This window comes from Zalophus californianus, chromosome 8 (genome assembly GCF_009762305.2).
Source record: "Zalophus californianus isolate mZalCal1 chromosome 8, mZalCal1.pri.v2, whole genome shotgun sequence".
Lineage (NCBI taxonomy): Eukaryota > Metazoa > Chordata > Mammalia > Carnivora > Otariidae > Zalophus > Zalophus californianus.
Window position 1 is genome coordinate 40751129 of NC_045602.1, and position 24330 is coordinate 40775458.

Consider the following 24330-nt stretch of genomic DNA (forward strand, 5'->3'; position numbering starts at 1 on the left):
CTGAACGACAGGTACTTGTTTCCTACAGGAGAAAAGAAAACGAGTGAGGCAAAAATGCCGCGCCCCGTAGTTCTGGGCACCAGCCGCCAGTCAGCCACAACAGCCCAGCAGAGTGTGGCTGGCAGCTGTAACAGATGATGCCACTGGTGGTGGGAAACAGGTGACTGACGGTCAGTCACGGTTTTGTGTGTAAAAATAAAAACTAAGAACCCAGTATTCACATATATATGTGCAATTCGGGGTAGTTGCTTTAAACAACACACAGTGCACAGAAATTACTCTGTTTGCAGACCCTCCCCAGGCAGGTCTATGGGGCAAGGCAGAGTGCTCCAGCCCTCCCAAAACAAGTATCCTCAGACAAGGCGATCATTTAATGAAAATATCCAGTGCTTATATTTTGCAGAGATTAGGAAAAGAGAATAATAGTAAAAAACACTAAATTTCAAACCTGTAGGTGCTAGTCTAAAGAAATTAAAACACTTAAACAGGCATGACACAACCCAGGAGAATCTCCCTCAGCTCACCTCTACCCAGCAATGTTCCTTCAATAACCAATCTGACCTTGATGCCCAGGCACCTGCCGAAAGGCTTGGTCACTGAACTGTTGTTCTTCTACAGATACACAAACAGAGGACACAAGCACTAAGTATCCTGCTCCAAAAGCACACAGCTATCGAGTGGCAAACCAGTGATTGCTATACAGGGTAGTCTACTGAGGCATGCCTTGTGACAGTAATAAATCTGTTGTTTGTTTCAGAAGTGGGTATCTTCAGCAGTTTTTATTTGCTACGGCATAGAGATAAATAAAATTTCAGTAAGCTGGAAACATGTCTGGCCTCACTCCTTCAAATCACAGCAGAACAATATGACTTTCAAATATATAGTTTATTTTTCACTTTTGGTCTTTTCAAGCGTATCAGGAAATCCGGTACACATGCATCTTCAGACATGGGAATTGACAACCTATGACACATGACACAATCACATCCTGCAATACTACACCACTGCACTCCAATGAACTACCAGACTTCCCTGTATCAACGTGTGTCAGTCCCTACCAAAAAAAAAAAAAAAAAAGTGGTAAAAGGATACATATTATATGGAACCACTTCCATAAGTTTAAAAATACACAACACAATATTCTATGGACACATACATTGTGGAAAGCATACTGAAAGGTGGACAGAAAGGATACACATCAATTGTAAGAAGTGCTACCTCTAGGAGGTAGAGAGATGGAAGGAAATAAAATGGAATCAAGAAAGGATATAAAGTGGAATTCACCTGTATCTGCAAAGCCTTAATTCTATGTTTAAAATGTTTTCTTAAAAAAAAAAAAAGTAGCCAACATGGACAAATTCCCCATCTCCTCATAACTTGTGAAGTAACATGGAAGAGGACTTTTGGACACAGGATGGCTGGTTTTATGCAGAGGCATAAATGGGTAAAACAGTTGACCTCGTGGAATTATGAAATAAAACTTTTTCTGGGGGGGGGCCCAAAGATGGGTTCTATATCCCATACCTGTTAATTCCTGCTAAAGTATAAATTAGTCACTGGGTTTCAAGCTAAGCATTCAAGAATGACTTCTCTCAGATACAGTTTATGAGCTGGGCAGGCTGCTCAAAGGCAGTGTGATGATCATACCACTGGACCCTGACAACAGGGTGGAGGAACCGTTTAGAATGTTCTCCCATCTTACACTCGGCCAATAAGCACAAATAGCAGGAGGGGACTTACTGCCTGGAAAGACAGACTCTAGATACCTGTGTAAGAAAAGAATGTCATTTCAGACACTAAAAGGTGAAACATACTTAATGGTATTACCCCCCACACACACAACCTCCTGAACTTCCTGGCCTATGGTTTAAACATTTTAAAATAATTTTCTGCAACTCTTTGAAGGAAAAGGGAAGAAAACTGGAAATCCTTAATATACCACAAAATGAACAGGAAGGGAGCAGAAAACATACAGTTTAATGATATCTATTTAATGATATTTGAGCTAGAAATGTGTGCACATGCACTTGTGATAAATTTCCAGTCAAGCAAGGCACATGACAGCTCTTTCTATTGTCCTGCATCAAAAGTAGGAGCTAATTGTGCATTGACTTACCTAAATCACATTATTTTAAATATTTTTATTTATTTTTTTTTTATTTGAGAGAGAGAGAATGAGGGACAGAGAGCACGAGAGGGAAGAGGGTCAGAGGGAGAAGCAGACTCCCTGCTGAGCAGGGAGCCCGATGTGGGACTCGATCCCGGGACTCCAGGATCATGACCTGAGCCGAAGGCAGTCGCTTAACCAACTGAGCCACCCAGGCGCCCTAAAACACATTATTTTAATCAACAAAAAGTTTTGAGCACCTGCGTAGGTACCCATTTAGTGCTTAAAACTTAATAGGAAATAAAGATATGTAAAGAAGCACACTATAGCATGAAGAGTGACTCAGGGACAGAGAACTATGGAAATGCGACCAACATAACAACAACAACAATAAATGATGACCTATTCTGGGGTGCCTGGGTGGCTTAGTTGGTTGAGGGTCTGACCCTGGATTTCAGCTTGGGTCACGATCTCAGGGTCGTGGGATAGAGCCCTGCATCAGGCTCTGTGCTCAGCTCGGAGTCTGCTTGTCCCTTGCCTTATGCTCCTCCCCCCACTCACGCATTCTCTCAAATAAATAAATAAAATCTTTAAAAAAAAAAAAAAGACCTCTTCTGGTTGGAAGGGTACAAGAGAACCCACAGTTAGCCTCCCTCTGACACAACTCTTTGTCCCATGCAGTTCCTGAGGTACCTTTACTTCAAAACACTGAAATAACCACCTCAGGTCCCTTTTTTTTTTTTTTTAAAGATTTTATTTATTTATTCATGAGAGAGAGAGAGAGAGAGAGGCAGAGGGAGAAGCAGGCTCCCAAGGAGCAGGGAGCCTGATGCGGGACTCGATCCCAGGACCCTGGGATCATGACCTGAGCCGAAGGCAGACGCTTAACCATCTGAGCCACCCAGGCGCCCCTCAGGTCCCTTTCTTCCATGTTACCTACTCATAGAAGTTTTTCTAAACTCATTCTCAGAAACCCACCACATTTTTAAGACAAAAATTCAGTCCCTACCTCCTTTTGTCTAGGTAACCAATTTAAAACCTAACAAGTCCTCAAAAATGTTACCTTCAACTGTTACATTATTTTTCTTTATGTCTGCTCCAGTTCTTTACTGATTTTAGACTAAAGAACAGCAGACGTAAAACTCTGGAGAGGACTAGGAATAATTAACACAAAGTACAGAGAATGCTCTAGCACTGGGAGAAAAGAGGCAGTATACATCTGGTTTAGGAAGCATACTAGTCTAATTTTAGATGTTACCTTTTAGGCGATAATGAAACATGTAAGCAGAAAGATCCTGTAAAAAGTTAATTAGGCTGATTTTTGGGAGATTCCCTTTGAGAGAGGACACATCTCTGTATCAGGGAGAGTGACATACAGTAGTATGGAACAGAAAGAAGGAAAGGACAAAATGAGGAAAATGAACGGTGCTTACAAAGTTTGACGTAAGTCTCTAGTAAATCAACTGGTATTCAAATATAAGTATCCAAAGCTAAAAATAAAATAAAAACATTGGCTTTAATGTAAGTATGATTCATGTTTCCTCTTCCCTCCACTTATGAACGTTTCTAGCCATGATTCTGAGCAGTCTGACCCTGAGTAGGGCACCATACAGAATATGCATCCAGGCTGACAATATACCAACAATGACTTTGAAATGCAACACTCAAAAGAGCAGTTCACCCACTTAAAAAAGGAATGGCAGTAACTCCAAGAGCAAACATTACGAGCAGGGAAACAAAAACTTTATTGGCAAGGATTTGAATCCTGTCTGACTGAAAAGAGATTACTTTCTTCATCAATTAAAGGGGGGAAAAGCATATAATAATCTTTCTATATCGCAGGGCTGTCACAGATACATAAACATAAATTTCTCTTCCCCTCCTTCACATTTCAAGGCTATCAAGGGCATCTGAATTACAAAGTAGGGTGCTGGTTATTACTACTGTTTCTCAGCTTCAAGCTTACCCTTCTGTATGCAGCTCTGCAATGCTGGGTCTCGGAGGTGGTTCTTCATCGGGGCCATTTTGTCCCCCAGGGGATATCTGGCAATGTATGGAAGCATCTGGGTTGGAGGGAGGGAGATACTGGTATCAAGTGGGTAGAGGCCAAGTATATTACTAAACATCCTCCAAAGCACAGGACAGCCACCTGGCCCAAAATGTCAATGGTACTGAGATTAAGCAACCATGTCTAGGGTCTGAAAACTTGATTTTCAGATTCCCTTGGCAGTTGGCTTCTGGTTTTACATTCTGCCAATGGGAGGTCCTAGAGGGAGAGAGAAAGCATCCCTTCAGGAGAAGAGGGGCTCTGGCCCCAGCACTCTCATCACCAGCCAGTTGCATTCTGCTCATAAAACTCTAGTAACACCGTTTTTTCCTTTGTTGTAAAATTGGCAATGTCTATAACTACTCGCCAACGCAACAGCTACTAGCCATTAAAATACTGTCAACTGAGAAAGTCTAGAAGCAGTGATGCTCCAGCAGCAATGAGCACACACAGCACCACAATCTTGGTTTCTAAACAGCATCCTCCACTAAGAAAAACCAGAGCTCCCCAGGAAGATGGATGATTTCAGGGGTTGGGGTAAGGCAAGTACACAAGCCTGCTACAATGAATGATGCAGAGATAATGACGGATACATGTCAAAAGGATACAGAAGAAACCTTGAAGGGGTTTATTTTTTTTTTAAAGATTTTATTTATTTACTTGTCAGAGACAGAGAGAGAGAGAGAGAGAGAGAGTGCGCACAAGCAGGGGGAGCGGCAGGCAGAGGGAGAAGCAGGCTCCACACTGAGCAGGGAGCCGGACGTGGGACTTGATCCCATGACCCTGGGATCATGACCTGAGCCGACGGCAGACCCTCAACTGACTGAGCCACCCAGGCATCCCTTGAAGGGGTTTCCATTGGCCAAATCTGGGATAATCTGAGCACCAAAATAAATAATAAAAGTACTAGATTATAACCCACTGAACACAGGAATTCCTGGGTCCATACGGATACAAATAAGAAAGTCAAAGAGAAGGAAATAGGGGGAAAAAATTCCTCATGGTGAAGGAAATAGGAAAAAAAAAAAGCCCTCTTCCTTATGGCAGATATATATATTAGATATAGACATCAGTTACTCCCAATTCCTACTTCCCCAGCACCGGACCTGTGCTGTCCAGTCTGGCAGCCACTAGTCACATGTGATTTTTTAAATGTGACTGTAGATTAAATATAATTTAAAATTCGGTTCCACACCAGCCACATTTCAAGTGCTCACATGGCTAGTGGCCACAGTACTGTACAAGGTACTGGACAATGGCATTTGAGACTGACCCATAATTTTGTAAAAATAAAGTCTAGAACAGATAACAAGGTAAGATCTAATTCTGTTCTTTTCTGAAAATTTAGCATTGGCATTTAAAAACCGACAATTTCATAATGATAAAGAGTAAACAACAGCAACAAAATTTGAAGGCTGGAAAGCAGATGGATGAGTGGTAACAGAGTTAGGAAACTGAAGACAGCTGAATCCTAATTCGGGTAAAGGAGAAAGCTAAGAAACAACCCAATTTACAGTGCAGATGCAACAATATATCCAGGACTGGCAGCACCAGGTACCTCCAGAATGAAAGCATGAAGAACTGTAGAAAGATGGAAGATGCAAAAGCTCTTTAGAAGCAGTTATATTTCTTTTAAGTTTTTATTTAAATTCCAGTTAGTTGGGGCATGTGGGTGGCTCCGTCGGTTTAAGTGCCTGCCTTCGGCTCGAGTCATGATCCTGGGGTCCTGGGATTGAGCCCCATGTCGGGCTTCCTGCTCGGGGGTAGCCCGCTTCTCCCTCTCCCTCTGCCTGCCGCTCCCCCTGCTTGTGCTCTCTGACAAATAAATAAAATCTTTAAAAATAAATAAATAGGGGCGCCTGGGTGGCTCAGATGGTTAAGTGTCTGCCTTTGGCTTGGGCCATGATCCCGGAGTCCTGGGATCAAGCCCCGCATGGGGCTCCCTGCTCGGCGGGGAGCCTGCTTCTCCCTTTCCTTCTCCAGCTCCCCCTGCTTGTGCTCTCTCGCTCTGTCAAATGAATAAATAAAATCTTTTTTTTTTTTAAAGATTTTATTTATTTATTTGAGAGAGAGAATGAGAGAGAGCATGAGAGGGAAGAGGGTCAGAGGGAGAAGCAGACTCCCTGCTGAGCAGGGAGCCCGATGTGGGACTCGATCCCGGGACTCCAGGATCATGACCTGAGCCGAAGGCAGTCGCTTAACCAACTGAGCCACCCAGGCGCCCCTGAATAAATAAAATCTTAAAAAATAAATAAATTCCAGTTAGTTAACATACAGTGTAATATTAATTTCAGACGTGCAATATAGTGATTCAACACTTCCATATATCACTCGCTGCTCATCACAAGTGCCCTCCTTAATCCCCATCATCTATTTCACCCATGCCCCTACCCACCTCTATTCTGGTAGCCATCAGTTCTCTCTCTATAGTTAAGAGTCGAGAAGCAGTTAAATTTCTTTTTTAAAAAAAGATTTTATTTATTATTTATTTGCGAGAGAGAGCACAAGCGGGGGAGTCGGGGGGCAGAGGGAGAGAATCCCAAGCAGACTCCTCACTGAGCACAGAGCCTGACGCAGGGCTTGATCCCACATCCCCGAGGATCATGACCTGAGCTGAAATCAAGAGTCAGACACTTAACCAACTGAGCCACCCAGATGCCCCGAGAGGCATTTAAATTTCTAAGTTGCCTCTCCAACAGTATACTCCAAGTGGAAAGTAACAGTTTATTCGTTAAAGTGGGTAAAACAGGGGTCTCAAACCTAGGGAACTCATGGCACTGCTGACAGCAGAGTAAAGTGCATTCTGTACTGAAAACTGAAAAGCCATATATGCTGAGTTGGAGTTAAGTAACTGAATTATTTCCAGGAGAAGCGGGGGGTGGGGGGTGGGGAGAGCATTAAAGAGAAGAAAACTGGAATACTTGTCTAAAAGTTTCAATATTCTAAAAGTGAGAAAATGGAGGGGAGGAAATAACCAACAGAATAACTGAAGAAAACTTCTCAGAAAAGAGGTTATGAGTTGCCAGACTGAAAATGCCCACAGAATACCCAACACAGTGGATAAAAGGAGACCTTCCCATCACATTTCAGAAGAGCAGACATAAAAAGGAGACTCTAATTCTGCTAGCTTCCAGAAGAGGGGTTGGGGGAAGAGGGGTGTAGAGGTCACACAAAGATCAAAGATGTGATGTTTGCAAGAGGAACACTGGACACTGAAAGGTGATGCATTCCTGTCACCAAGGTTCTAAAGGCAAGACTGTCCAAATTAAAGTTCCACACCGAGGAAAGTTATCACTCAAGGATGAGGGTAGAATAATAACATTTTAAGGTGCATTAAGTCCTTAAAAAAAATTACTTCCCATGCATCCTTTCTCCTGAAACTATGAAAGTATAGGTTACCAAAAGAGTGAGAGAGGAAAACAATGGGCAGATGGAATCTAGGAATCAGAAGACTGAATCAGAAGATCCAATACAAAGAAGCAACAAAAATCACCAGGGAGCTAGACGGTGAAGTGGGAACCCCCAGAATCACTAGTCCCCACCAGAGTAGTGACACTCAAAGCCACGAATCCTGAGTGGTCAGCATCCAGATCCTGAGGCCACAGTAGTGTGTGTTTTACACTCTTCCCTGAAGTTTAACACCATTCAGACAAGTACACGAATCATAAACACACAGCTCGGTTTTCACAAAGTGAACACATCTTGTGTAACACCTAGATCAAGAACCCCAAAAGTCTCCTTCATGCCCCTTCTAGTAACCACTCAAGTTACTACCCTGACTTCTAACATTCTAGACTAATTTTCCATTTTGTTGACAAATATGTATAAATACACGTACATCCGTATTAATACTTGTAGAGCTCTCAGTCATTTGGGCACATTACCAGCTGAGGGTAAAAAAAGTCAACTCTCTCCCTTCTTGTTTCTGCCCTCATAGTGTAAACAAGTGTCTTTCTCATGGTCTATTTAGTGTCTTGTTTTTCACCTTTCTGGGACTGTTTATAGGTGGTTTCACTGTTTCAAACGGCCCCTAATGGCACAGTTGCAGTGCTGCCCAGTGCTCCTACACACCGTAAGGCTATGACGTGTCTTACAGAGAAAATATATATTAGATAAGCTTTGTTCAGGCATGAGTTATGTTGCTGTTGGCTCTGAGTTCTAGGATCATAAACCAACAATATATATTAAATAAACTGTCTTTCAACAGAATCTCTTCTAAAAAAAAAAAAAAAAGACCGATCAATTGATGAAAATGTTACCAGAGGCTTACAGGAACCTAACCCTGAATTTCCCCTAGGAGCAATTATTCAGTATTTGCTAGGTCACTGTTCATGGAAACTTTGCAGAACAGAACTACCAGAGGTAACAAGAATCAACTATACATACACACAATCATATAGTATTGTACATTTTCTGGTTAATCTGATGACAGAACGATGCCCAGGGAGTCTGGCCCAGGCTAAGCTGCTTGTCTGGACTTGGTTGGTCACAATTGCATGCTGATGAAATTCCTGTTTTCCCCTCCAGGACAGAGGTTCAGCCAAGGACCCTCATTTCACCCACGTGTTCTGCTCTAACCTGCTCACGAGCGCAAGAGGTGGGCCACAGTGAACAGTCATCCTCTTTCCACACCTCTGCTCGAAATCTGCCCTGGGCCACACAATGGCCAGCCGAATCCCCCATCTGTGGGTGGCCCTGAGTTTCCAGGGGTCAGTCATGACCTCACCCAATGACTTCTCCAAAGAGTCGCTCAGAAACTCTCAGTGAGGCTGAAGGCAGACTGTTCAGCTTCTCCTGTCCTAGGAGATTTCACCCAATAGTGCAAACTGCCCTTTCCTCACACAGGCTGGAGTTTGCTACTCCATGTTTCGCAACTAAACAATATGTTGCTTAGACAGGAATAGATATATCAAGGGTAAAATATAAAGACAAGAGATGATCAAGACAAAGGTCCAGATAGTGGTTATGGACATGTTTGTGAGATGGCCTACTTTTTAATATGGGTGATGGAAACAAAGATCTTTGTTTTATCTTTTTACTGAATACACACATTTTGTACACTCTTCTGAATGCATGACATATTTCTCACATGTACGTTAAAAACTCCATTTTTAAAGAAAAGGACTGACTTACTGGCCATATAGCTTAAAAATGGTAAATACTGTTTAGATTTTTTTTTGAAGCATTAGAAACTTCTTTTAAAAACTGTAAGGGGATATTTTTTATTACATACAGGGAACCTGAAACCATAAATGGGGGGGGCACACTAAATTTGAGAGGTATACAACTTTAATACTGGCTAAAGATCCCATAAACAAAGTCAAATGACAACAGATGAGAAATATTTAAAATAAACAATGATGAGCTCTTAAAAACTAAGAAAAAGACCAACAGGAAAAAAAATAAGAAAACGGGAAATGAGATATGACCAGGCATTAGTGAAGAGGAAGTATGTGATTCAAGTACATCCTTGGTAATAAGAGAAGTATCTAATGTCCTCCAAAATTTTCAATGTCATTCAGAAAAAGGCCTAATTCAAGTAAGGCTCATGAAAATCTTAAAGTAGAAGATTCAAGCATGACAAGTAAAATGAAAAGTAAGCTATCAAGCCTGTGAATCAAAAACTGGCTTCATTCTGAGGTAAAACTGACCCTCCTCCTACTAGACCTTCCTCCAAAAAATTCAATTGCTCTCATTTTGCAAGAGTTCTAGCTTAGGCACCACCCATAGCCAACACAGAAGTCAGAGTGAATCAAGGCCTTCACTCTTTGCTAACAACATTTTAGCTTCCTCACAGTTACATACTTGCTACATCTTTTCACTTGCCCACTTATCTTGCACCATTGTAAGGTCCTGTACTTGACCCTATTTTATCTAATGTTTTTAATGGTGACTTGGAAAATGACAAAAAATATACCTATAAAGCTTGTGCATGAAAGAAACAGCTAAAATATTGGGTGACAGAACAAAAATTCAAAGAAAGGTGAATGGGTGTGCCAAAATAAGATAAATTTATTTTTATTTATTTATTTTTAAAGATTTTATTTATTCATTTGAGGTAGAGATACAGAGAGAGAAAGAGCATGAGCAGGGGGAGAGGCAGAGGGAGAGGGAGAAGCAGGCTCCCCACTGAGCAGAGAGCCTGACCGCAGGGCTCCATCCCAGCACCCTAGGACCATGACCTCAGCCGAAGGCAGACGCTTAACCATCTGAGCCACCCAGGCGCCTCATAAGATAAATTTTTAAAGGGAGTCTCATAAAGTCTTGCCTTTAGATTAAACAGCAATCCATGGGCTAAAAAATTCTGGGAGAATTAACGAAGCAGAACTTTGGCTTCAGTATTAGCTTAAGATGGGATGCAATTACTAAAAAAGCCAGCAAATAAACAAGTTCAGGTGGTATTAACAAACATATAAGATACGTTACTGTAATATTTCCACAATGTTTCACTCCTGTTGGACCATATGTGAAGAACTGCATTCAGTTCTGGGTGTCTTGTTTTAAAATGAGAAACAAATACAGTATAATGACAGAAAGGCAAAGGCTCTAGAAACTAAGTCAAGAGAAATTACTAAAAGACAAAACGAGCTATTTAGCAGAAGAGCTGGGAGTAGGTAATGCACAGGGGATGTGCTAGCTTTTAAACAGAGCTAGCGTAAGAAAGTAGTGCACTGGTCCCTGCAGCTACGGAAGTCAAAACCAGGAGGCACTAAATGCAACATGCTACCCTGTACTGGATCCTGCAATAGAAAAACATGAGTGGAAAAACTAGTAAAATCCAAGTAAGTTTGCAGTTTAATAATAACGTACCAATGTCAGTGTAGTAGTTTTGACAAATATTGCCAGGGTAACATAACATTAGGAGAAACTCGGTGAGGGGTATATGGGAAGTCTTTACTACCTTTGCAACTCTTCTGTAAATCTAAAATTATGACAATAAAATTAAAAGGTTATAAGATGAAAGAAACAAGGAGACAGATGGTTCAACAAATGACTTTCAACAGTGTAGTGAATACTCTTATCAATGCATGGGTTGTGTTCAGAGATTAGACAAACTGAAATGTGCCTTTGAAATATCTGCATATTTCACGGCATACTGTTACCATTTAAATTGGAGGTCAAATGAATTTAGTAGGGCCACTAATTTCTACCTTGGAGTCCAAAAGCCAGAATGTAAAGAACAAAGCTAACTGAAGCAGATCCATCAACACTAGGGAAATAATCTTACATTTCCAATAATGTTGCAATTGATTCTTCTCCTAGGTTGTTTTTTTTTTTTTTTAAAGATTTATTTGAGGGGCGCCAGGGTGGCTCAGTCGGTTAAGTGGCTGCCTTCAGCTCAGGTCATGATCCTAGGGTGCTGGGATGGAGCCCTGCATCGGGCTCTCTGCTCAGCGGGGAGCCTGCTTCTCCCTCTCCCTCTGCCTGCTGCTCTGCCTACTTGTGCTGTCTCTCTGCCAAATAAATAAAATCTTAAAAAAAAAAAAAAGATTTATTTGAGAGAGTGAGCTAGAGAGAGAGAAGTCAGGGGGAGAGGCAGAGGGAGAAGCAGACTCCCCGCTGAGCAGAGAGCCCAATGTGGTGGTCAATCCCAGGACAGTGGATTATGACCTGAGCTAAAGGCAAGACGCTTAACTGACTGAGCCACCCAGGTACCCTGGCTAGTTTTTTAAAAAAAGATTTATTTATTTTAGAGAGAGAGAGAAAAAAAGGAGAGAGCATGAGTGGGGGAGGGGCAGAGGAGAGAAAGAGAGAGACTCTCAAGCAGACTCCCTGCTGAGCGTGGAACCTGAGGCGGGGCTCGATCTCAGGCCAGAGCAGACCAGAGCTGGACACTCAATCGATTGAGCCACCCAAGCGCCCCTCTTCTGCTAGTTTTGAAGAGGACCCCGAAGCCTTCTATAGGTGTTTTTCCAACTACAGGTCATGACCCAATGAAATCAGTTTAGTCACAGTAGCTCTCCCTGGAGGTAACACTCTCAGGGGGCATGCTGGAACTCTGTGGGGGGTATTTTTTGATCACCACAATGATTGGGGGGTACTACTGGAGTTTACAGGAGAAAGGTACCAAAGATACTAGGTGTCTGGAAATGCAGTAAAGAATGTCCAGCTCCCAGATCCCAGTAAGATATGCCAAATCTCCCACCAGACATTCAAGTACAAAACAGAGTAATAATAACCTTTAAAATAATCTAATCATACCACCAAACTCCATTTCCCCCACAAACACAAAATATTTTTGCAGCACTTACTTTCCAGGTATGCCACTATCTCGTAAGAAAGACCATTTTGCTTTATTTAGAACTTTACAAAAGACTCTTTAACATTCCAGAAAATCTGATGAAGTTGTTCGTAGTTGCTGAGTTTCTAGTATAGCATACCTACACCAGACTGTTTTTTTTGAAGATTTTATTTATTTGACAGAGAGAGACACAGTGAAAGAGGGAACACAAGCAGGGGGAGTGGGAGAGGGAGAAGCAGGCTTCCCGCGGAGCAGGGAGCCCGATGCGGGGCTCGATCCCAGGACCCTGGGACCATGACCCGAGCCGAAGGCAGACGCTCAACGACTGAGCTACCCAGGTGCCCCAACCAGACTGCTTTTATAGCTATAACTTTCAAATAGGTAACAGAGATTCCTCTGAATAGATTTATTTCCAAACATTATTTAGTAGGGATTTATGAAAGAGGGTTCTTTCTAAATTGTATTAACATTAAAAAGCATTTCACATCAGGACGCCTGGGTGGCTCAGTTGGTTCTTGGCTTCAGCTCAGGTCATGATCTTAGTTGTGGGATTGGGGGTCGGTGTGGGGCTCTGCAGTGGAGTCTGCCTGAGAGACTCTCCCTCTCCCTCTATTCATCCCCACCAATCGCACGGGCATGCTCGCTCTCTAAAATGAGTAAATAAATCTCTTTTAAAAAAAGTATTTCAGGGGTGCCTGGGTGGCTCAGTCGTTAAGCATCCTTCGGGTCAGGTCATGGTCCCAGGGTCCTGGGATCGAGTCCCACATCGGGCTCCCTGCTTGGTGGGAAGCCTGGTTCTTCTCCCTTTCCAACTCTCCGCTTGTGTTCCCTCTCTTGCTGTGTCTCTGTCAAATAAATAAATAAAATCTTAAAAAAAAAAAGTATTTCACATCAAGGTTGTCCTATATACATTTAATTTTTTTGTGGCAGATGATTAGAAATCTATGTTGTGAAAATTAAATGTTAAACTTTACTTGTGCTTATTCTTTTCTTTTTTACTCTAATAATGTCTCCCAAAGTCTACCACATAGCTGTTACTATTTCTTTTTCCAGTCTAGCCTCTACTCCCTATTATTTATCAAAAGATAGGTTCTCTAGTGGGGTTAAAGACTAGAAGATAAATGTAGGTTGCTAATGGTGGGTTCCATGAGGTTTTCTGTTGGACTTCACTTCCTTGTCCCATGCCAAGTCATTTCACAGAGAATTATTTTGACACTACACTTATAAACAAGGTCAAACTCACTGATGAGTATATAGTGCTACTTTTATTTATCCATGTTGACAATCTAATTTGTCTTATGTAATCCCTACATCAAATAAGATCATTTCCCTCTTTCTAAAACTTCCCCTTATTTCATTTTTCTTCATTCTAACAGTTTTTATTCTACTATCTACATATATCTCAGCTCTTTCATTTTCCTACACTTTTTATAGGGTATGTTTTCTGATCCTATTTTTTAAATCCAAATGTATTTACTGTAAGTAGATGCAGACACTTAATGATGTACTTCATTGTAACATCTAAGGTAGCTGGTGACTTATCAATGAAGTTTATTTCAGAATCACCAAGAGAGTGTTAAAATATGGGTCTGATAGGGTTGAGAATCACTAATTTAGTGGATCTTACGCAGAATTTCTTGTAAATGTAATAGAACATAAAATTATCAGAGTACACTGCAAATAGGGTAGTTTCATGAAACTTTTGTTTCCATTATGTGTGTATTTTCTGAATGTTGTAAAAACGTATTTCTTGCTAGAATTCAGGGTCAAATAAGTTTGCAAGCCACTGTTAAAGTCCCTCCCCTCCAACCTCCCCCAATAACTAAACAGACCAGTGGTCAACAATCCTCCTCCAAGGCTGTTCCCCTCTTGGGCTCTCTGCAATCTATTTCCCATCTCTATGTTCTCTTCCTCTCTCTAAGGCACATGCAATCTCACCTTCCCCGCTTCCCACATGCATGGGTTCAAGTCACTCCCTCAATTTATTTTTTTACCTTTTCTGTCTTGAAAGCAAGCAAGCAAATACACAAAGAAAAACTATGGGCGTGGCAAAAGGCAAAAAAAAAGTGACCTTTTTAGGGGCACCTGGATGGCTCAGTTGGTAAAGCACACGATTCTTGATCTCAGGGTTGTGAGTTAGGGACCCAGTAAAGATTACTTAAAAATAAAATCTTGGGGCGCCTGGGTGGCGCCCACAGTTGGTTAAGCATCTTACTCTTGGCTTCAGCTCAGGTCCTGATCTCAGTGTCATGAGATCAAGCCCTGAGTCAGGCTCCCCGCTCCGCGAGGAGTCTGCTTGAGATTCTCTCTACCTCTCCCTCTGCCCCTCCCACTCATGCGCTCTCTCTCTCAAATCTTCAAAAAGAATTATAAAAAAGGGGTGCCTGGGTGGCTCAGTCGTTAAGCATCTGCCTTCGGCTCAGGTCATGATCCCAGGGTCCTGGGATCGAGCCCCGCATCAGGCTCCCTGCTCCGCGGGAAGCCTGCTTCTCCCTCTCCCACTCCCCCTGCTTGTGTCCCCTCTCTCACTGTCTCTCTCTCTCTGTCAAATAAATAGAATCTTAAAAAAAAAAAGAATTATAAAATAAAAAATTTTTTTAAAAAAGTGATCTTTTTAGGCATGAGGGAATCCAGAAAGCAAAGAGGAAAGGCAGAGATATGTCTACAATAAAAATGAAAATCTTTTAGAGGAGCCAAGACACCATATAACAAGGCAAATACGACTGGGAAAAAAGTCCTATAGTATCAAAAAGGTTTAATATCCCTAAGACCGACAACAATCAGGAAGAAAGAAGCAATTCTAGTGAGGGAGGAAAAAGTGAGTGCAACAAAATTTTTTAAATGAAAATTAGTCACACCCTATGACCCAGTAGTTCTTATTTCTAGGTATATACCTAGACACTTAAAAATGATTAGAATTAATGAGATAATTTATTAAAAGTCTCTCAGGTTTTCTAGGTATAAAGTAATAATAGCAAAAAGAGACATGCATTTTATCTCTTACTTTCAAATGTTTATTTGCAGTAGTTATTTGATTTCCTGTCTTAATATGTTCACTTAACTGGAAGTTCTTAAAAAGGGTAATATTACTTCTGAGAGGACATTTTGAAAATTTGGTTATCACAATGATTGGACGTCACCTCGGCATTTGGGAGGTCGATGCCAGGGATTCTAGAAACTTGCAATGTGATTACACAGTGAAAAACTGTCCCGCCTTTCCCATGGCTTTAAAATGTCCCAATTGGAAAAAAAAAATGTCCCAGGGAAGGGATGCCTAGCTGGCTCAGTTGGTAGAGCATGTGACTTTCGATCTCAGGGTCGTAAGTTTGGGCCCCACATTGGGTGTGGAGTTTACTTTATTTATTTATTTATTTTAAAGATTTTTATTTATTTATTTGACAGAGAAAGAATGAGAGACAGAGAGCATGAGAGGTAGGAGGGTCAGAGGGAGAAGCAGACTCCCTGCTGAGCAGGGAGCCCGATGCGGGACTCGATCCCGGGACTCCAGGATCATGACCTGAGCCGAAGGCAGTCGCCTAACCAACTGAGCCACTCAGGCGCCCTGGAGTTTACTTTAAAAAACTAAAAATAGGGGCGCCTGGGTGGCTCAGTCATTAAGCATCTACCTTCCGCTCAGGGCATGATCTCAGGGTCGGGGGATCGAGTCCCACATCGGGCTCCCTGCTTGGTGGGAAAGCCTGGTTCTCCCTCTCCCCCCACCCCCCCACCCCTTGCTTGTGTTCCCTCTCTCGCTGTGTCTCTCTGTCAAATAAATAAATAAAATCTTTAAAATATATATAAATAAATAAATAAAATGTCCCAACAGAAAAACCTGTTTATAATGACTTGAACTTAGAAGCTAAGTCAGTGTTACATATAGATACTAAGTACTTTTTGCACGATTTTAACACACATTGAAATCATTAGTAATACAACTGTTTGGGTAAATTGTTCAGAACTTGACATCATGAGTTGTTCAAAAAGAAACAGCATCAAAGGCAACTTTGTTTAAGGTATGTGAACTGCCAATACATCTGTTAGGGATTTGCATTTGAGGCTGTCACATTCACAGTGATTCTGTATATAGGTATAACCTCTTTTGTTATTTCCTCTAATATAATCATGCCTGAGAATTTACGTCTTGAAAGACACATTATTTTGTATTATTTTTTTATTTTTCCTCTGTATTACAGCATTACAGTGATTTCTTTAAAGTATGCAAGTAAGAGTTCTTTATAGAAAAATTCCAGTGAACAAACACAGGAAAAATGGTAAGAGCTGGAAAATCAGCATCTTGCAAGCACTATGAAACAATAGATCCAGGCAGCCTACATCAGTGACAGCCCATGGAGAGACAGGCTGACATTTGAACCCACTGAGACAACCAGACATTATGGGCCTCTGAACAGGATATAATAAGTATTATGAAATGTTTAGTCCCTATGAAACATTCTTACCCAAACAAACATCTGCATCAAGCCTCTAGAACACAGTACCACTTAAACGAAATATGGGGAATGAAAGGATACGTTAAAATGACATCACAAAAATGTAAGCCAGAATGTGGGAAATACCAGTCCAGTTTCTTCAACAAATAAATGGCATTTTTAAAAGAGGAGAGGGCTGTTATAAATTAATAGAGATTTTAAAGGACATACCAACCAAATGTAGTATGTAGACCTTGTTTAAGTACTGATTTTAACAAACTAACTTTAAGAAGACACTTTTGAGACAACTGGAAAAACTGAATATGAACTGGGTATTAGATTATATTAAAGAATTATTGTTAACTTAATCAGGTATGATGATACTGTAGCTTCACATACAAGTGTGTGTGTGTGTGTGTGTGTGTGTGTGTGTGTGTGTGTGTAGTGTAGTGTAGTGTAGTGTAGTGAATCCCTAACAGCTAGAGATAAATATTGAAATATTTATAGACAAAATGATATGCAGGTCTGGGATTTGCTTTAAAATGTTCAAATCCCCAAAAAGGGAGGGGGTTGGAAATGGATATAAAAATGGCAAAATGCAGATGTGTTGAAACTCAGTAATAGAAAAGGGTAATATATTAATTATGTGTTAATCTCAGTCGACTTCTTTAAAGTCCTAGAACAGAAAAAAGGGATACAGGATCATCTCCTTAGTTCTGTCTTCAGGTTGCCACAAACCTATGGATCAACATTCTGAGAGTTACTCAACCAGTGAGCAGCTCTTACACCATTATCTAATAAATCTATCCTGTCATCTAATAAATCTATGCTGTCCCTGAGGACAAGGACGGTCTTGGTCCAATATACCCTAGTGAAGGAGAGATACTGTATATAGTGATACTCTGATGTATCTATCCATTTTAAGCAAACTCTACGCCCAATGTGGGACTTGAACTCACGCGATCAAGAGTCCCATGCTCTACCAAATGAGACAGCCAGGCGCCCCTTGATACACCAATTAAGAAGCCTAATCAAAAAAAGAGCTAAGTTTGGTATGCTTGGTCTTGGTATATATTCTCCATGGATCCTTTTCACTACTATCTTTCATGGGCCTTTTCCTTAGCAAATTTGTTCTACTGTTCACAAAATCTCCTGTGTGTTTTCCTGCCTTGGCCTTTGTATTACACCCTCATTTCTGCCTATGGCATTGGTCTGGAATGTCTATCTGCTTCTACTCTATCCAGGCAAATTCCTTCCCTCAGTCTCCATGCCTTCATCTGAACACTTTGATTTACAGAATGTCAGAAAAGGAAGAGACTATTCATAGCTCTCACTGGCCTTTTAAGTAGGTAAGCCTTTTGGTATCTCCTGTATTTTTATCCTTCCTGCTCCTTTAGGATGCAAATTCCTTGAGGGCAGGGACTATATCTTATATAAGGAAATATACCTTGCATATTGTTAGTACTCAAATTATACACAAAGAATTTAGAAGTATGATAAACAGCTGTTTTCTGTATCTAAGATGAAAATGATGAAGATGGCTCAAATAACGAGTGCTTGTTATATGCCAGGCACTAGCCTATTTTATATATAATAACCACTGACCAACCACCCCAAGGTTAGTAAGCATTATGCCCATTTCATGAAATGATTCACAGAGAGATAAACAACTTACTGATATCACAGTTAGTAAGTGACCAAGGGGGGTTTGAACTCAGGCAGTCTGGCTCCAAAATGCCATTCTTAAATTTTACTATTTAGCATCTCTGAAAAAAACTTGAGTAAACAGGAAAATTTTACTCCCTGCAGAAGTCTAGCCTCTAGTATTAGTCTACAAACCAACAAATAAACTCTGAGCCTACAGTTTGGGGTCACTTCATCTCAACAGCATATACAAGTAGAAAATGGGATAGAATCAGAGTCATGGGATCCGAATTCTAGTCCTCACTAAGATCTCCCAAGTAGTACGACTCAGCCTTTCTAGAACACAATTTTATTTGGAGAAAAAAAAAAAAAGGAAGGTTGATTTCCTTCTGGACCAAAAGGTCTATTATTCGATTTACCTCTTGATTTTATTCGTGAGAAAAAAGAACGAAAATAAATTCATTATCCAGCGGCCAAGCTGGCCTACCTCCCACAGCGCACTGTCCTGGTCTAGACCTGTACCACTCTAGCACTGCCACAGGAGACACGGGGCGGGGGGGGGGGGGGGGCTCTCTACTCTATGCTGCCTCTTTCCTCCTACTTTGAGAAAAAAAGACAAGGTTGGAAGGCCCTGAAACAGACATTTACCTAATAAAAGGTTTGAGGAACTCAAGTCACAGTAAACTGGAGAGAGGAGCAACACAGTCCCATCAAGTCTTGACTTCAAGATCTCTAATGACCCCGCTGAGCCAATTCAGCTCCAGGTCACTCACCGAGGTGGCGTACACACCTCCACTTGAACATCTAACAGACGTATCTAACCTAGTATGTCTGAAAGAGAACTCTTGACCCCCCCACCTCCAAAAAACGTTCCCTCCCTCTTCCTGCCTTCCCTGTCTCAGTAAGTGGCCATCTTCCCACCCACATGCTTTGGCCTATACTACACCAGCACTCCTGGTAGCCTTACATTCAAAGAATTAAGTTCAAATGTCTTACCAGGCCTATAAATGCCCCACATAATCTGGCCTCAGTTTATCCCTACCTCGTCTTCTCTCCTCTCCCTCCCTGCCTAGTCAGCTCCCAGCCACTCTGTTCCTCATTCTAACCCCAGGGCTTTATTTTTGATGAAGTCTCTGCTTGAAAGGAGCACATCTGGGGCACCTGCGTGGCTCAGCTGATTAAGCCTCTGACTCTTGATTTTGGCTCAGGTCATGATCTCAAGGTCATGAGATCAAGCCCGGCATCGGGTCTGCTCTGGGTGTGGAGCCTGCTTGGGATTCTCTCTCCCTCCACTCTCCTCCCAACCACCCCTTCCCCGCTCAAACTCCAGCTCTCTTGGGAAGGAAGGGAGGGAGGGAGGGAATAAAGGAGGGAGGGAAGACCATACCCTCTGAAAGACCTTCCTGACCACTCTTAAAAATAGCCACACAGCTCACTCATTCACCTTCCAACATATTCAATCCTTACTGCCTCACTCTCCTTTCTTCAGAGTATTTATCATGAGTCAAAATTATACTACAGGTTTTTTTTCTGCCCTCTTCCCCCAATTAAAATGTAAGCCCCACAATGAGACCTTCTTATCTTTCATTACTCTATCCCCAGTTTCAAATACTGTGTGCCTACTGCACAGTACTTATCGAGTGAATGAATTTTCCCAGTTTTTTTTTTTTAAGATTTTATTTATTTATGAGAGACAGAGCGCACAGGAGCACAAGTGGGGGGAGGGGCAGAGGGAGAGGGAGAAGCGGACTCCCCGCTGAGCAGGGAGCCCAATGCGGGACTGGATCGCAGGACCCCAGGATCACAACCTGAGCCGAAGGCAGACGCCCAACCAACCGAGCCACCTAGGCGCCTGAATTTTCCCAGTTTCTAATATCTGCCAAAACCTGCTCTAGGGGCTAGGGATACCTTTAGCTGTTGACATCTCTCCTTCCCTTCACAGCTAAATCTTTAAGTAGCGTTCCTAACTTCTCATTTTCATTGAGGATTGAACACCCTGCAGTCTGAGCTCTCTAGTCCACTCCTCTAAAAGTACTCACTGAATGGGGCGCGCCTGGGTGGCTCAGTCAGTTAAGTGTCTGCCTTCGGCTCAGGTCATGATCCCAGGGTCCTGGGATAGAGTCCCACATCGAGCTCCTTGCTCAGTGGGGAGTCTGCTTCTCCCTCTCCCTCTGCCTGCCGCTCTGCCTACTTGTGCTATCTCTCTTGTCAAATAAATAAATAAAATCTTTAAAAAAAAAAGTGCTCACTGAATTCCACAACTTTCTTACTCTAATAGCTCCAGCCAACGAACACTTCATTCCTTGTCTTTTTTTTTTTTTTTAAGATTTTATTTATTGACAGAGAGAGACACAGTGAGAGAGGGAACACAAGCAGGGGGAGTGGGAGAGGGAGAAGCAGGCTTCCCGCGGAGCAGGGAGCCCGATGCGGGGCTCGATCCCAGGACCCTGGGATCATAACCTGAGCCGAAGGCAGACGCTTAACGACTGAGCCACCCAGGCGCCCCCATTCCTTGTCTTCTTGACCTATCTGCGGCAATACCGACTGAATCCTCCTTCCCAGAAAACCGCCTTCCTAAGTTTCAACGCCAGCGTTCTCTCCTGGTTCTCTTCCTACTCTCCAGGCTATTCCCATTGACACAGTCTCCTGCTCCTTAAATGTTAAATGTTTTCAATGGCTTAGTGATCAGTCTCCCCTCATCTTCTCAATCCATGTGTTCTCACCATCACTGCACAACCAACTCTTCTACTATGGATTAAGTCCAAACTCTTCTGAATTCCAGACCCACATGTTCAACTGCCTCTGGACATTTCTACCTGGATTTCCCATATGTACCTCAAATCCAACATGCTAAAAATGGAAATCACTTCTCTTTCCCCTGCTTCCTACCTTCTCCCTCAAAGCATATTTCTGTCTTACACAGGCATCTTGGTGAATGACACTGCCCAACTAATCAAGCCAAAATTCTGAGTTTTCCTAGACTTTTCATTCTTCCACAATATGTCTAATTAATCACCAAGTACGTCTCCTATTTGCATGCAGTACAGCAACTTTCTGATCTTACTGTAATTTAACTGTCCCCGTCCTCCCTGCAAATCCGTCCTTCAGGGCTATCCTTGTGGAACACAAAAATCAAATTCCTGGCTTAAAATTTCCTAAAAATTCACTCTCTATTACCCCACCCTCCTGACAAAGTTCATCGCGTAGCATTAGCCTCCCCCCACCCCGCCCCACTCTTTCTGCTTCAGTAATGCTAAATTTCTATGGTCTCTCCTCAAAGGAAAACCATTTCTGTTCAAGTCTCCCTCCATGGGATACTCTCCCCAATACCACAACACCCCATAATCCATCAACTACCAGTTCAAATGCATAACTTCTCTTGGGATGCCTTCATGAATTCATCCAAGAAACAAAGAGCCTCCATCATCTATTGACTATATGCTGTAAGTATAAATTTATTATACTTCTTACGATACTGTATTATAATCACTCTCTCATCTTAAGAGGGCTGGCTTTTTTTTTTTTTGTCCCAAGTGCCCAACATAACATCTCCACTTAGGGATGGTATTCAAAATATATTTATTAAATGAATGGATTAAAGTAGGGGTCAGCAGGGGCACCTGGCTGCCTTGGTTGGTAGAGCATGAAACTCTTGCTCTCAGGGTTAAGTTCAAGCCCCAAATTCAGTGTAGAGATCACTTAAAAAAATTTTTTTAAAGATATTTTTTAAGATTTCATTTATTTGAGAGAGAGAGAGAGCAAGAGAGAACACAAGCCAGGGTGAAGGGCAGAGGGAGAAGCAGACTCCCCGCCGTGCGGGGAGCCTGATGTGGGACTTGATCCCAGGATTCTGGGATCATGACCTGAGCCCAAAGCAGATGCTTAACTGACCAAGACACCCAAGCACCCTTTTTTAAAAGATTTTATTTGAAAGAGAAAGAGAGCGAGTACGTGAGCATGAGCAGAGGGGAGGGAAAGAGGGAGAGGGAGAAGCAAACTCCCCGCTGAGCAGGGAGCCCGACACTGGGACTTGATCCCACGACCCTGGGATCATGACCTGAGCCGAAGGTAGATGCTTAACTGGCTTAGCCACCCAGGTGTCCCTTAAAAATAAAATCTTTAAAAAAAATAAGTAAAATCAAGTAGGGGTCAGCAAACCATGGCCCATAGGCCAAATGTGGCCCACTACCTGTTTTTGTACAGCCTGCTAGCTAAGAATAGTTTTTACATTTTTTAATGTTTAGAAAAGAAATAATTTTCAAGGATATTTGGTGATGCCTAAAAATTATATGAAATTTAGATTCCAGAGTCCATAAAGATTTTTTGGATCATAGCCATGCTCACCTGTTTATGTTTAGTCTTGGCTGCTTTCATACCTCAACGGCGTAGAGTAGCAGCAATGCAGGCCATATGGCCCACAGAGCTGTATCTGCTATAGCTTGTACAGAAAAAAGTCTGCTGACCTCCAAGTGAAATATAAATGAACATGCACTTTGGTTTCTGACAGAACTTGGTTCAAATCCTGGCTTTAATACTTACGATCTATCTGTGTGACCTAGCACAAATAACCCAGCCTTTCTCAGATTCAATTTCTTAATTTGTAAAATGGGCTAACGTATCTTGCTGGGTTGTTCTGCAATTTTACTAAGCCTTTTGATCAGGGTCCCTGCTGTAGGAACCAGTCTATAAAGTGCTCGGTACAGAGTTAGTTATACTTAATGTTGAGAAGTCAGGCCCTGGTTGGAATCCCAGCTCTATCATGGACCATATGACCTTGGGCAAGATGCTTAACTTCTCAGTGCGTCAATCTCATCTGTAAGACGTGGATGATAATATCTATTTCTCAGGACTGTTATGAGACATAAACGGGTTGGCCATGTGAATGCTAAGCAGCGCCTGCAGACAGTGAGCACCTGACAAACAGCACGGTTAATACAGCAGTATCAGTTCGTCTCTCCCTCCCACACCTACCCTGCCTCTCACTTCTAGTCCAGGCAGCCTGCATCTACAGAAGCAAGTTAATACCTGTGTGACAAGCGCTGTTACAGAAAAATGTACGGTCAGGAAAGGGTCTCTGTGGCTTGCGAGTCACATCACAGTCGTGGTTCTCTTATGTCTCCAATCCTCCCTTTTCTAAATCTTTTCTTCCTTAGAAATCTAGCAAATCCCCAGGCTTCGAAGTAGGGAGCTATAAAATTCTTATCCCTAGCCAAGATTTCTCTCTCTTGAGCCCCAGGGTAGTATTTCTCAATTCCTGATTTCTACCTAATGGCCCAGCATCACCTTAAACTGAAAATGCCAAAAGCTGAAAAATTATTCTTCCCCCCAACTGTTCCCCATCTCTCCCCTCCTATCTTCCTCATTTACTAGAAGAACCTGCTATGCTCCCAGGGCACAGGCTGGTTGTCCTGAAATTATACTTTAGTCCTTGTTCTCCTGGAATAAGACTACCTCAAGTCATCTTTCTCCTTTCGTTCCTATTGCCACTGACTACTTCAGTCCCCTTTAACTTCAAGCTTATTCCACCAGAAAAGCTCTGATTGGTCTCCCCACCACAGGCACCACTCTATACCGCATGCGCTACCACACTAATCTTCCTAAAACATACCAATTTTCACCATGCCTTTTTTCTGCTTAAAACTTTTGGTGTACTACCCCCTCTCCCATCCCATAATCTATATGGAAAAAGGCAAAGATGACTTCAGTGTGGCAATCTAAATCCTTACCTATCTACCTTGCTCCAGTCTTCCTTTTTAATCTTAGTCCCGTGATAAAAATACCACCACCTAACATTTACGCAGTGCTTTATTTGACTCAGAAAACATTCTTACCTGGCTTGCATTTCATCTCCAAAATAACCCTT

At 42.0% G+C, this 24330-nt stretch overlaps 1 protein-coding gene across 2 annotated transcripts in view; it reads right to left on the reverse strand.

Moving 5' to 3' along the window:
- KCMF1 (potassium channel modulatory factor 1) overlaps positions 1 to 24330 on the reverse strand; it is a 74231-nt gene that overhangs the window by 34977 nt on the left and 14924 nt on the right. Inside the window, exon 2 of one of the 2 annotated variants that reach the window (XM_027621943.1) lies at positions 4074 to 4170. The exons of the other annotated variant lie outside the window; for it this stretch is intronic. Within the exon in view, the coding sequence (XP_027477744.1) occupies positions 4074 to 4170 (97 nt within the window). The remainder of the gene's footprint in view (positions 1 to 4073; positions 4171 to 24330) is intronic. 2 annotated transcript variants of the gene reach the window in all.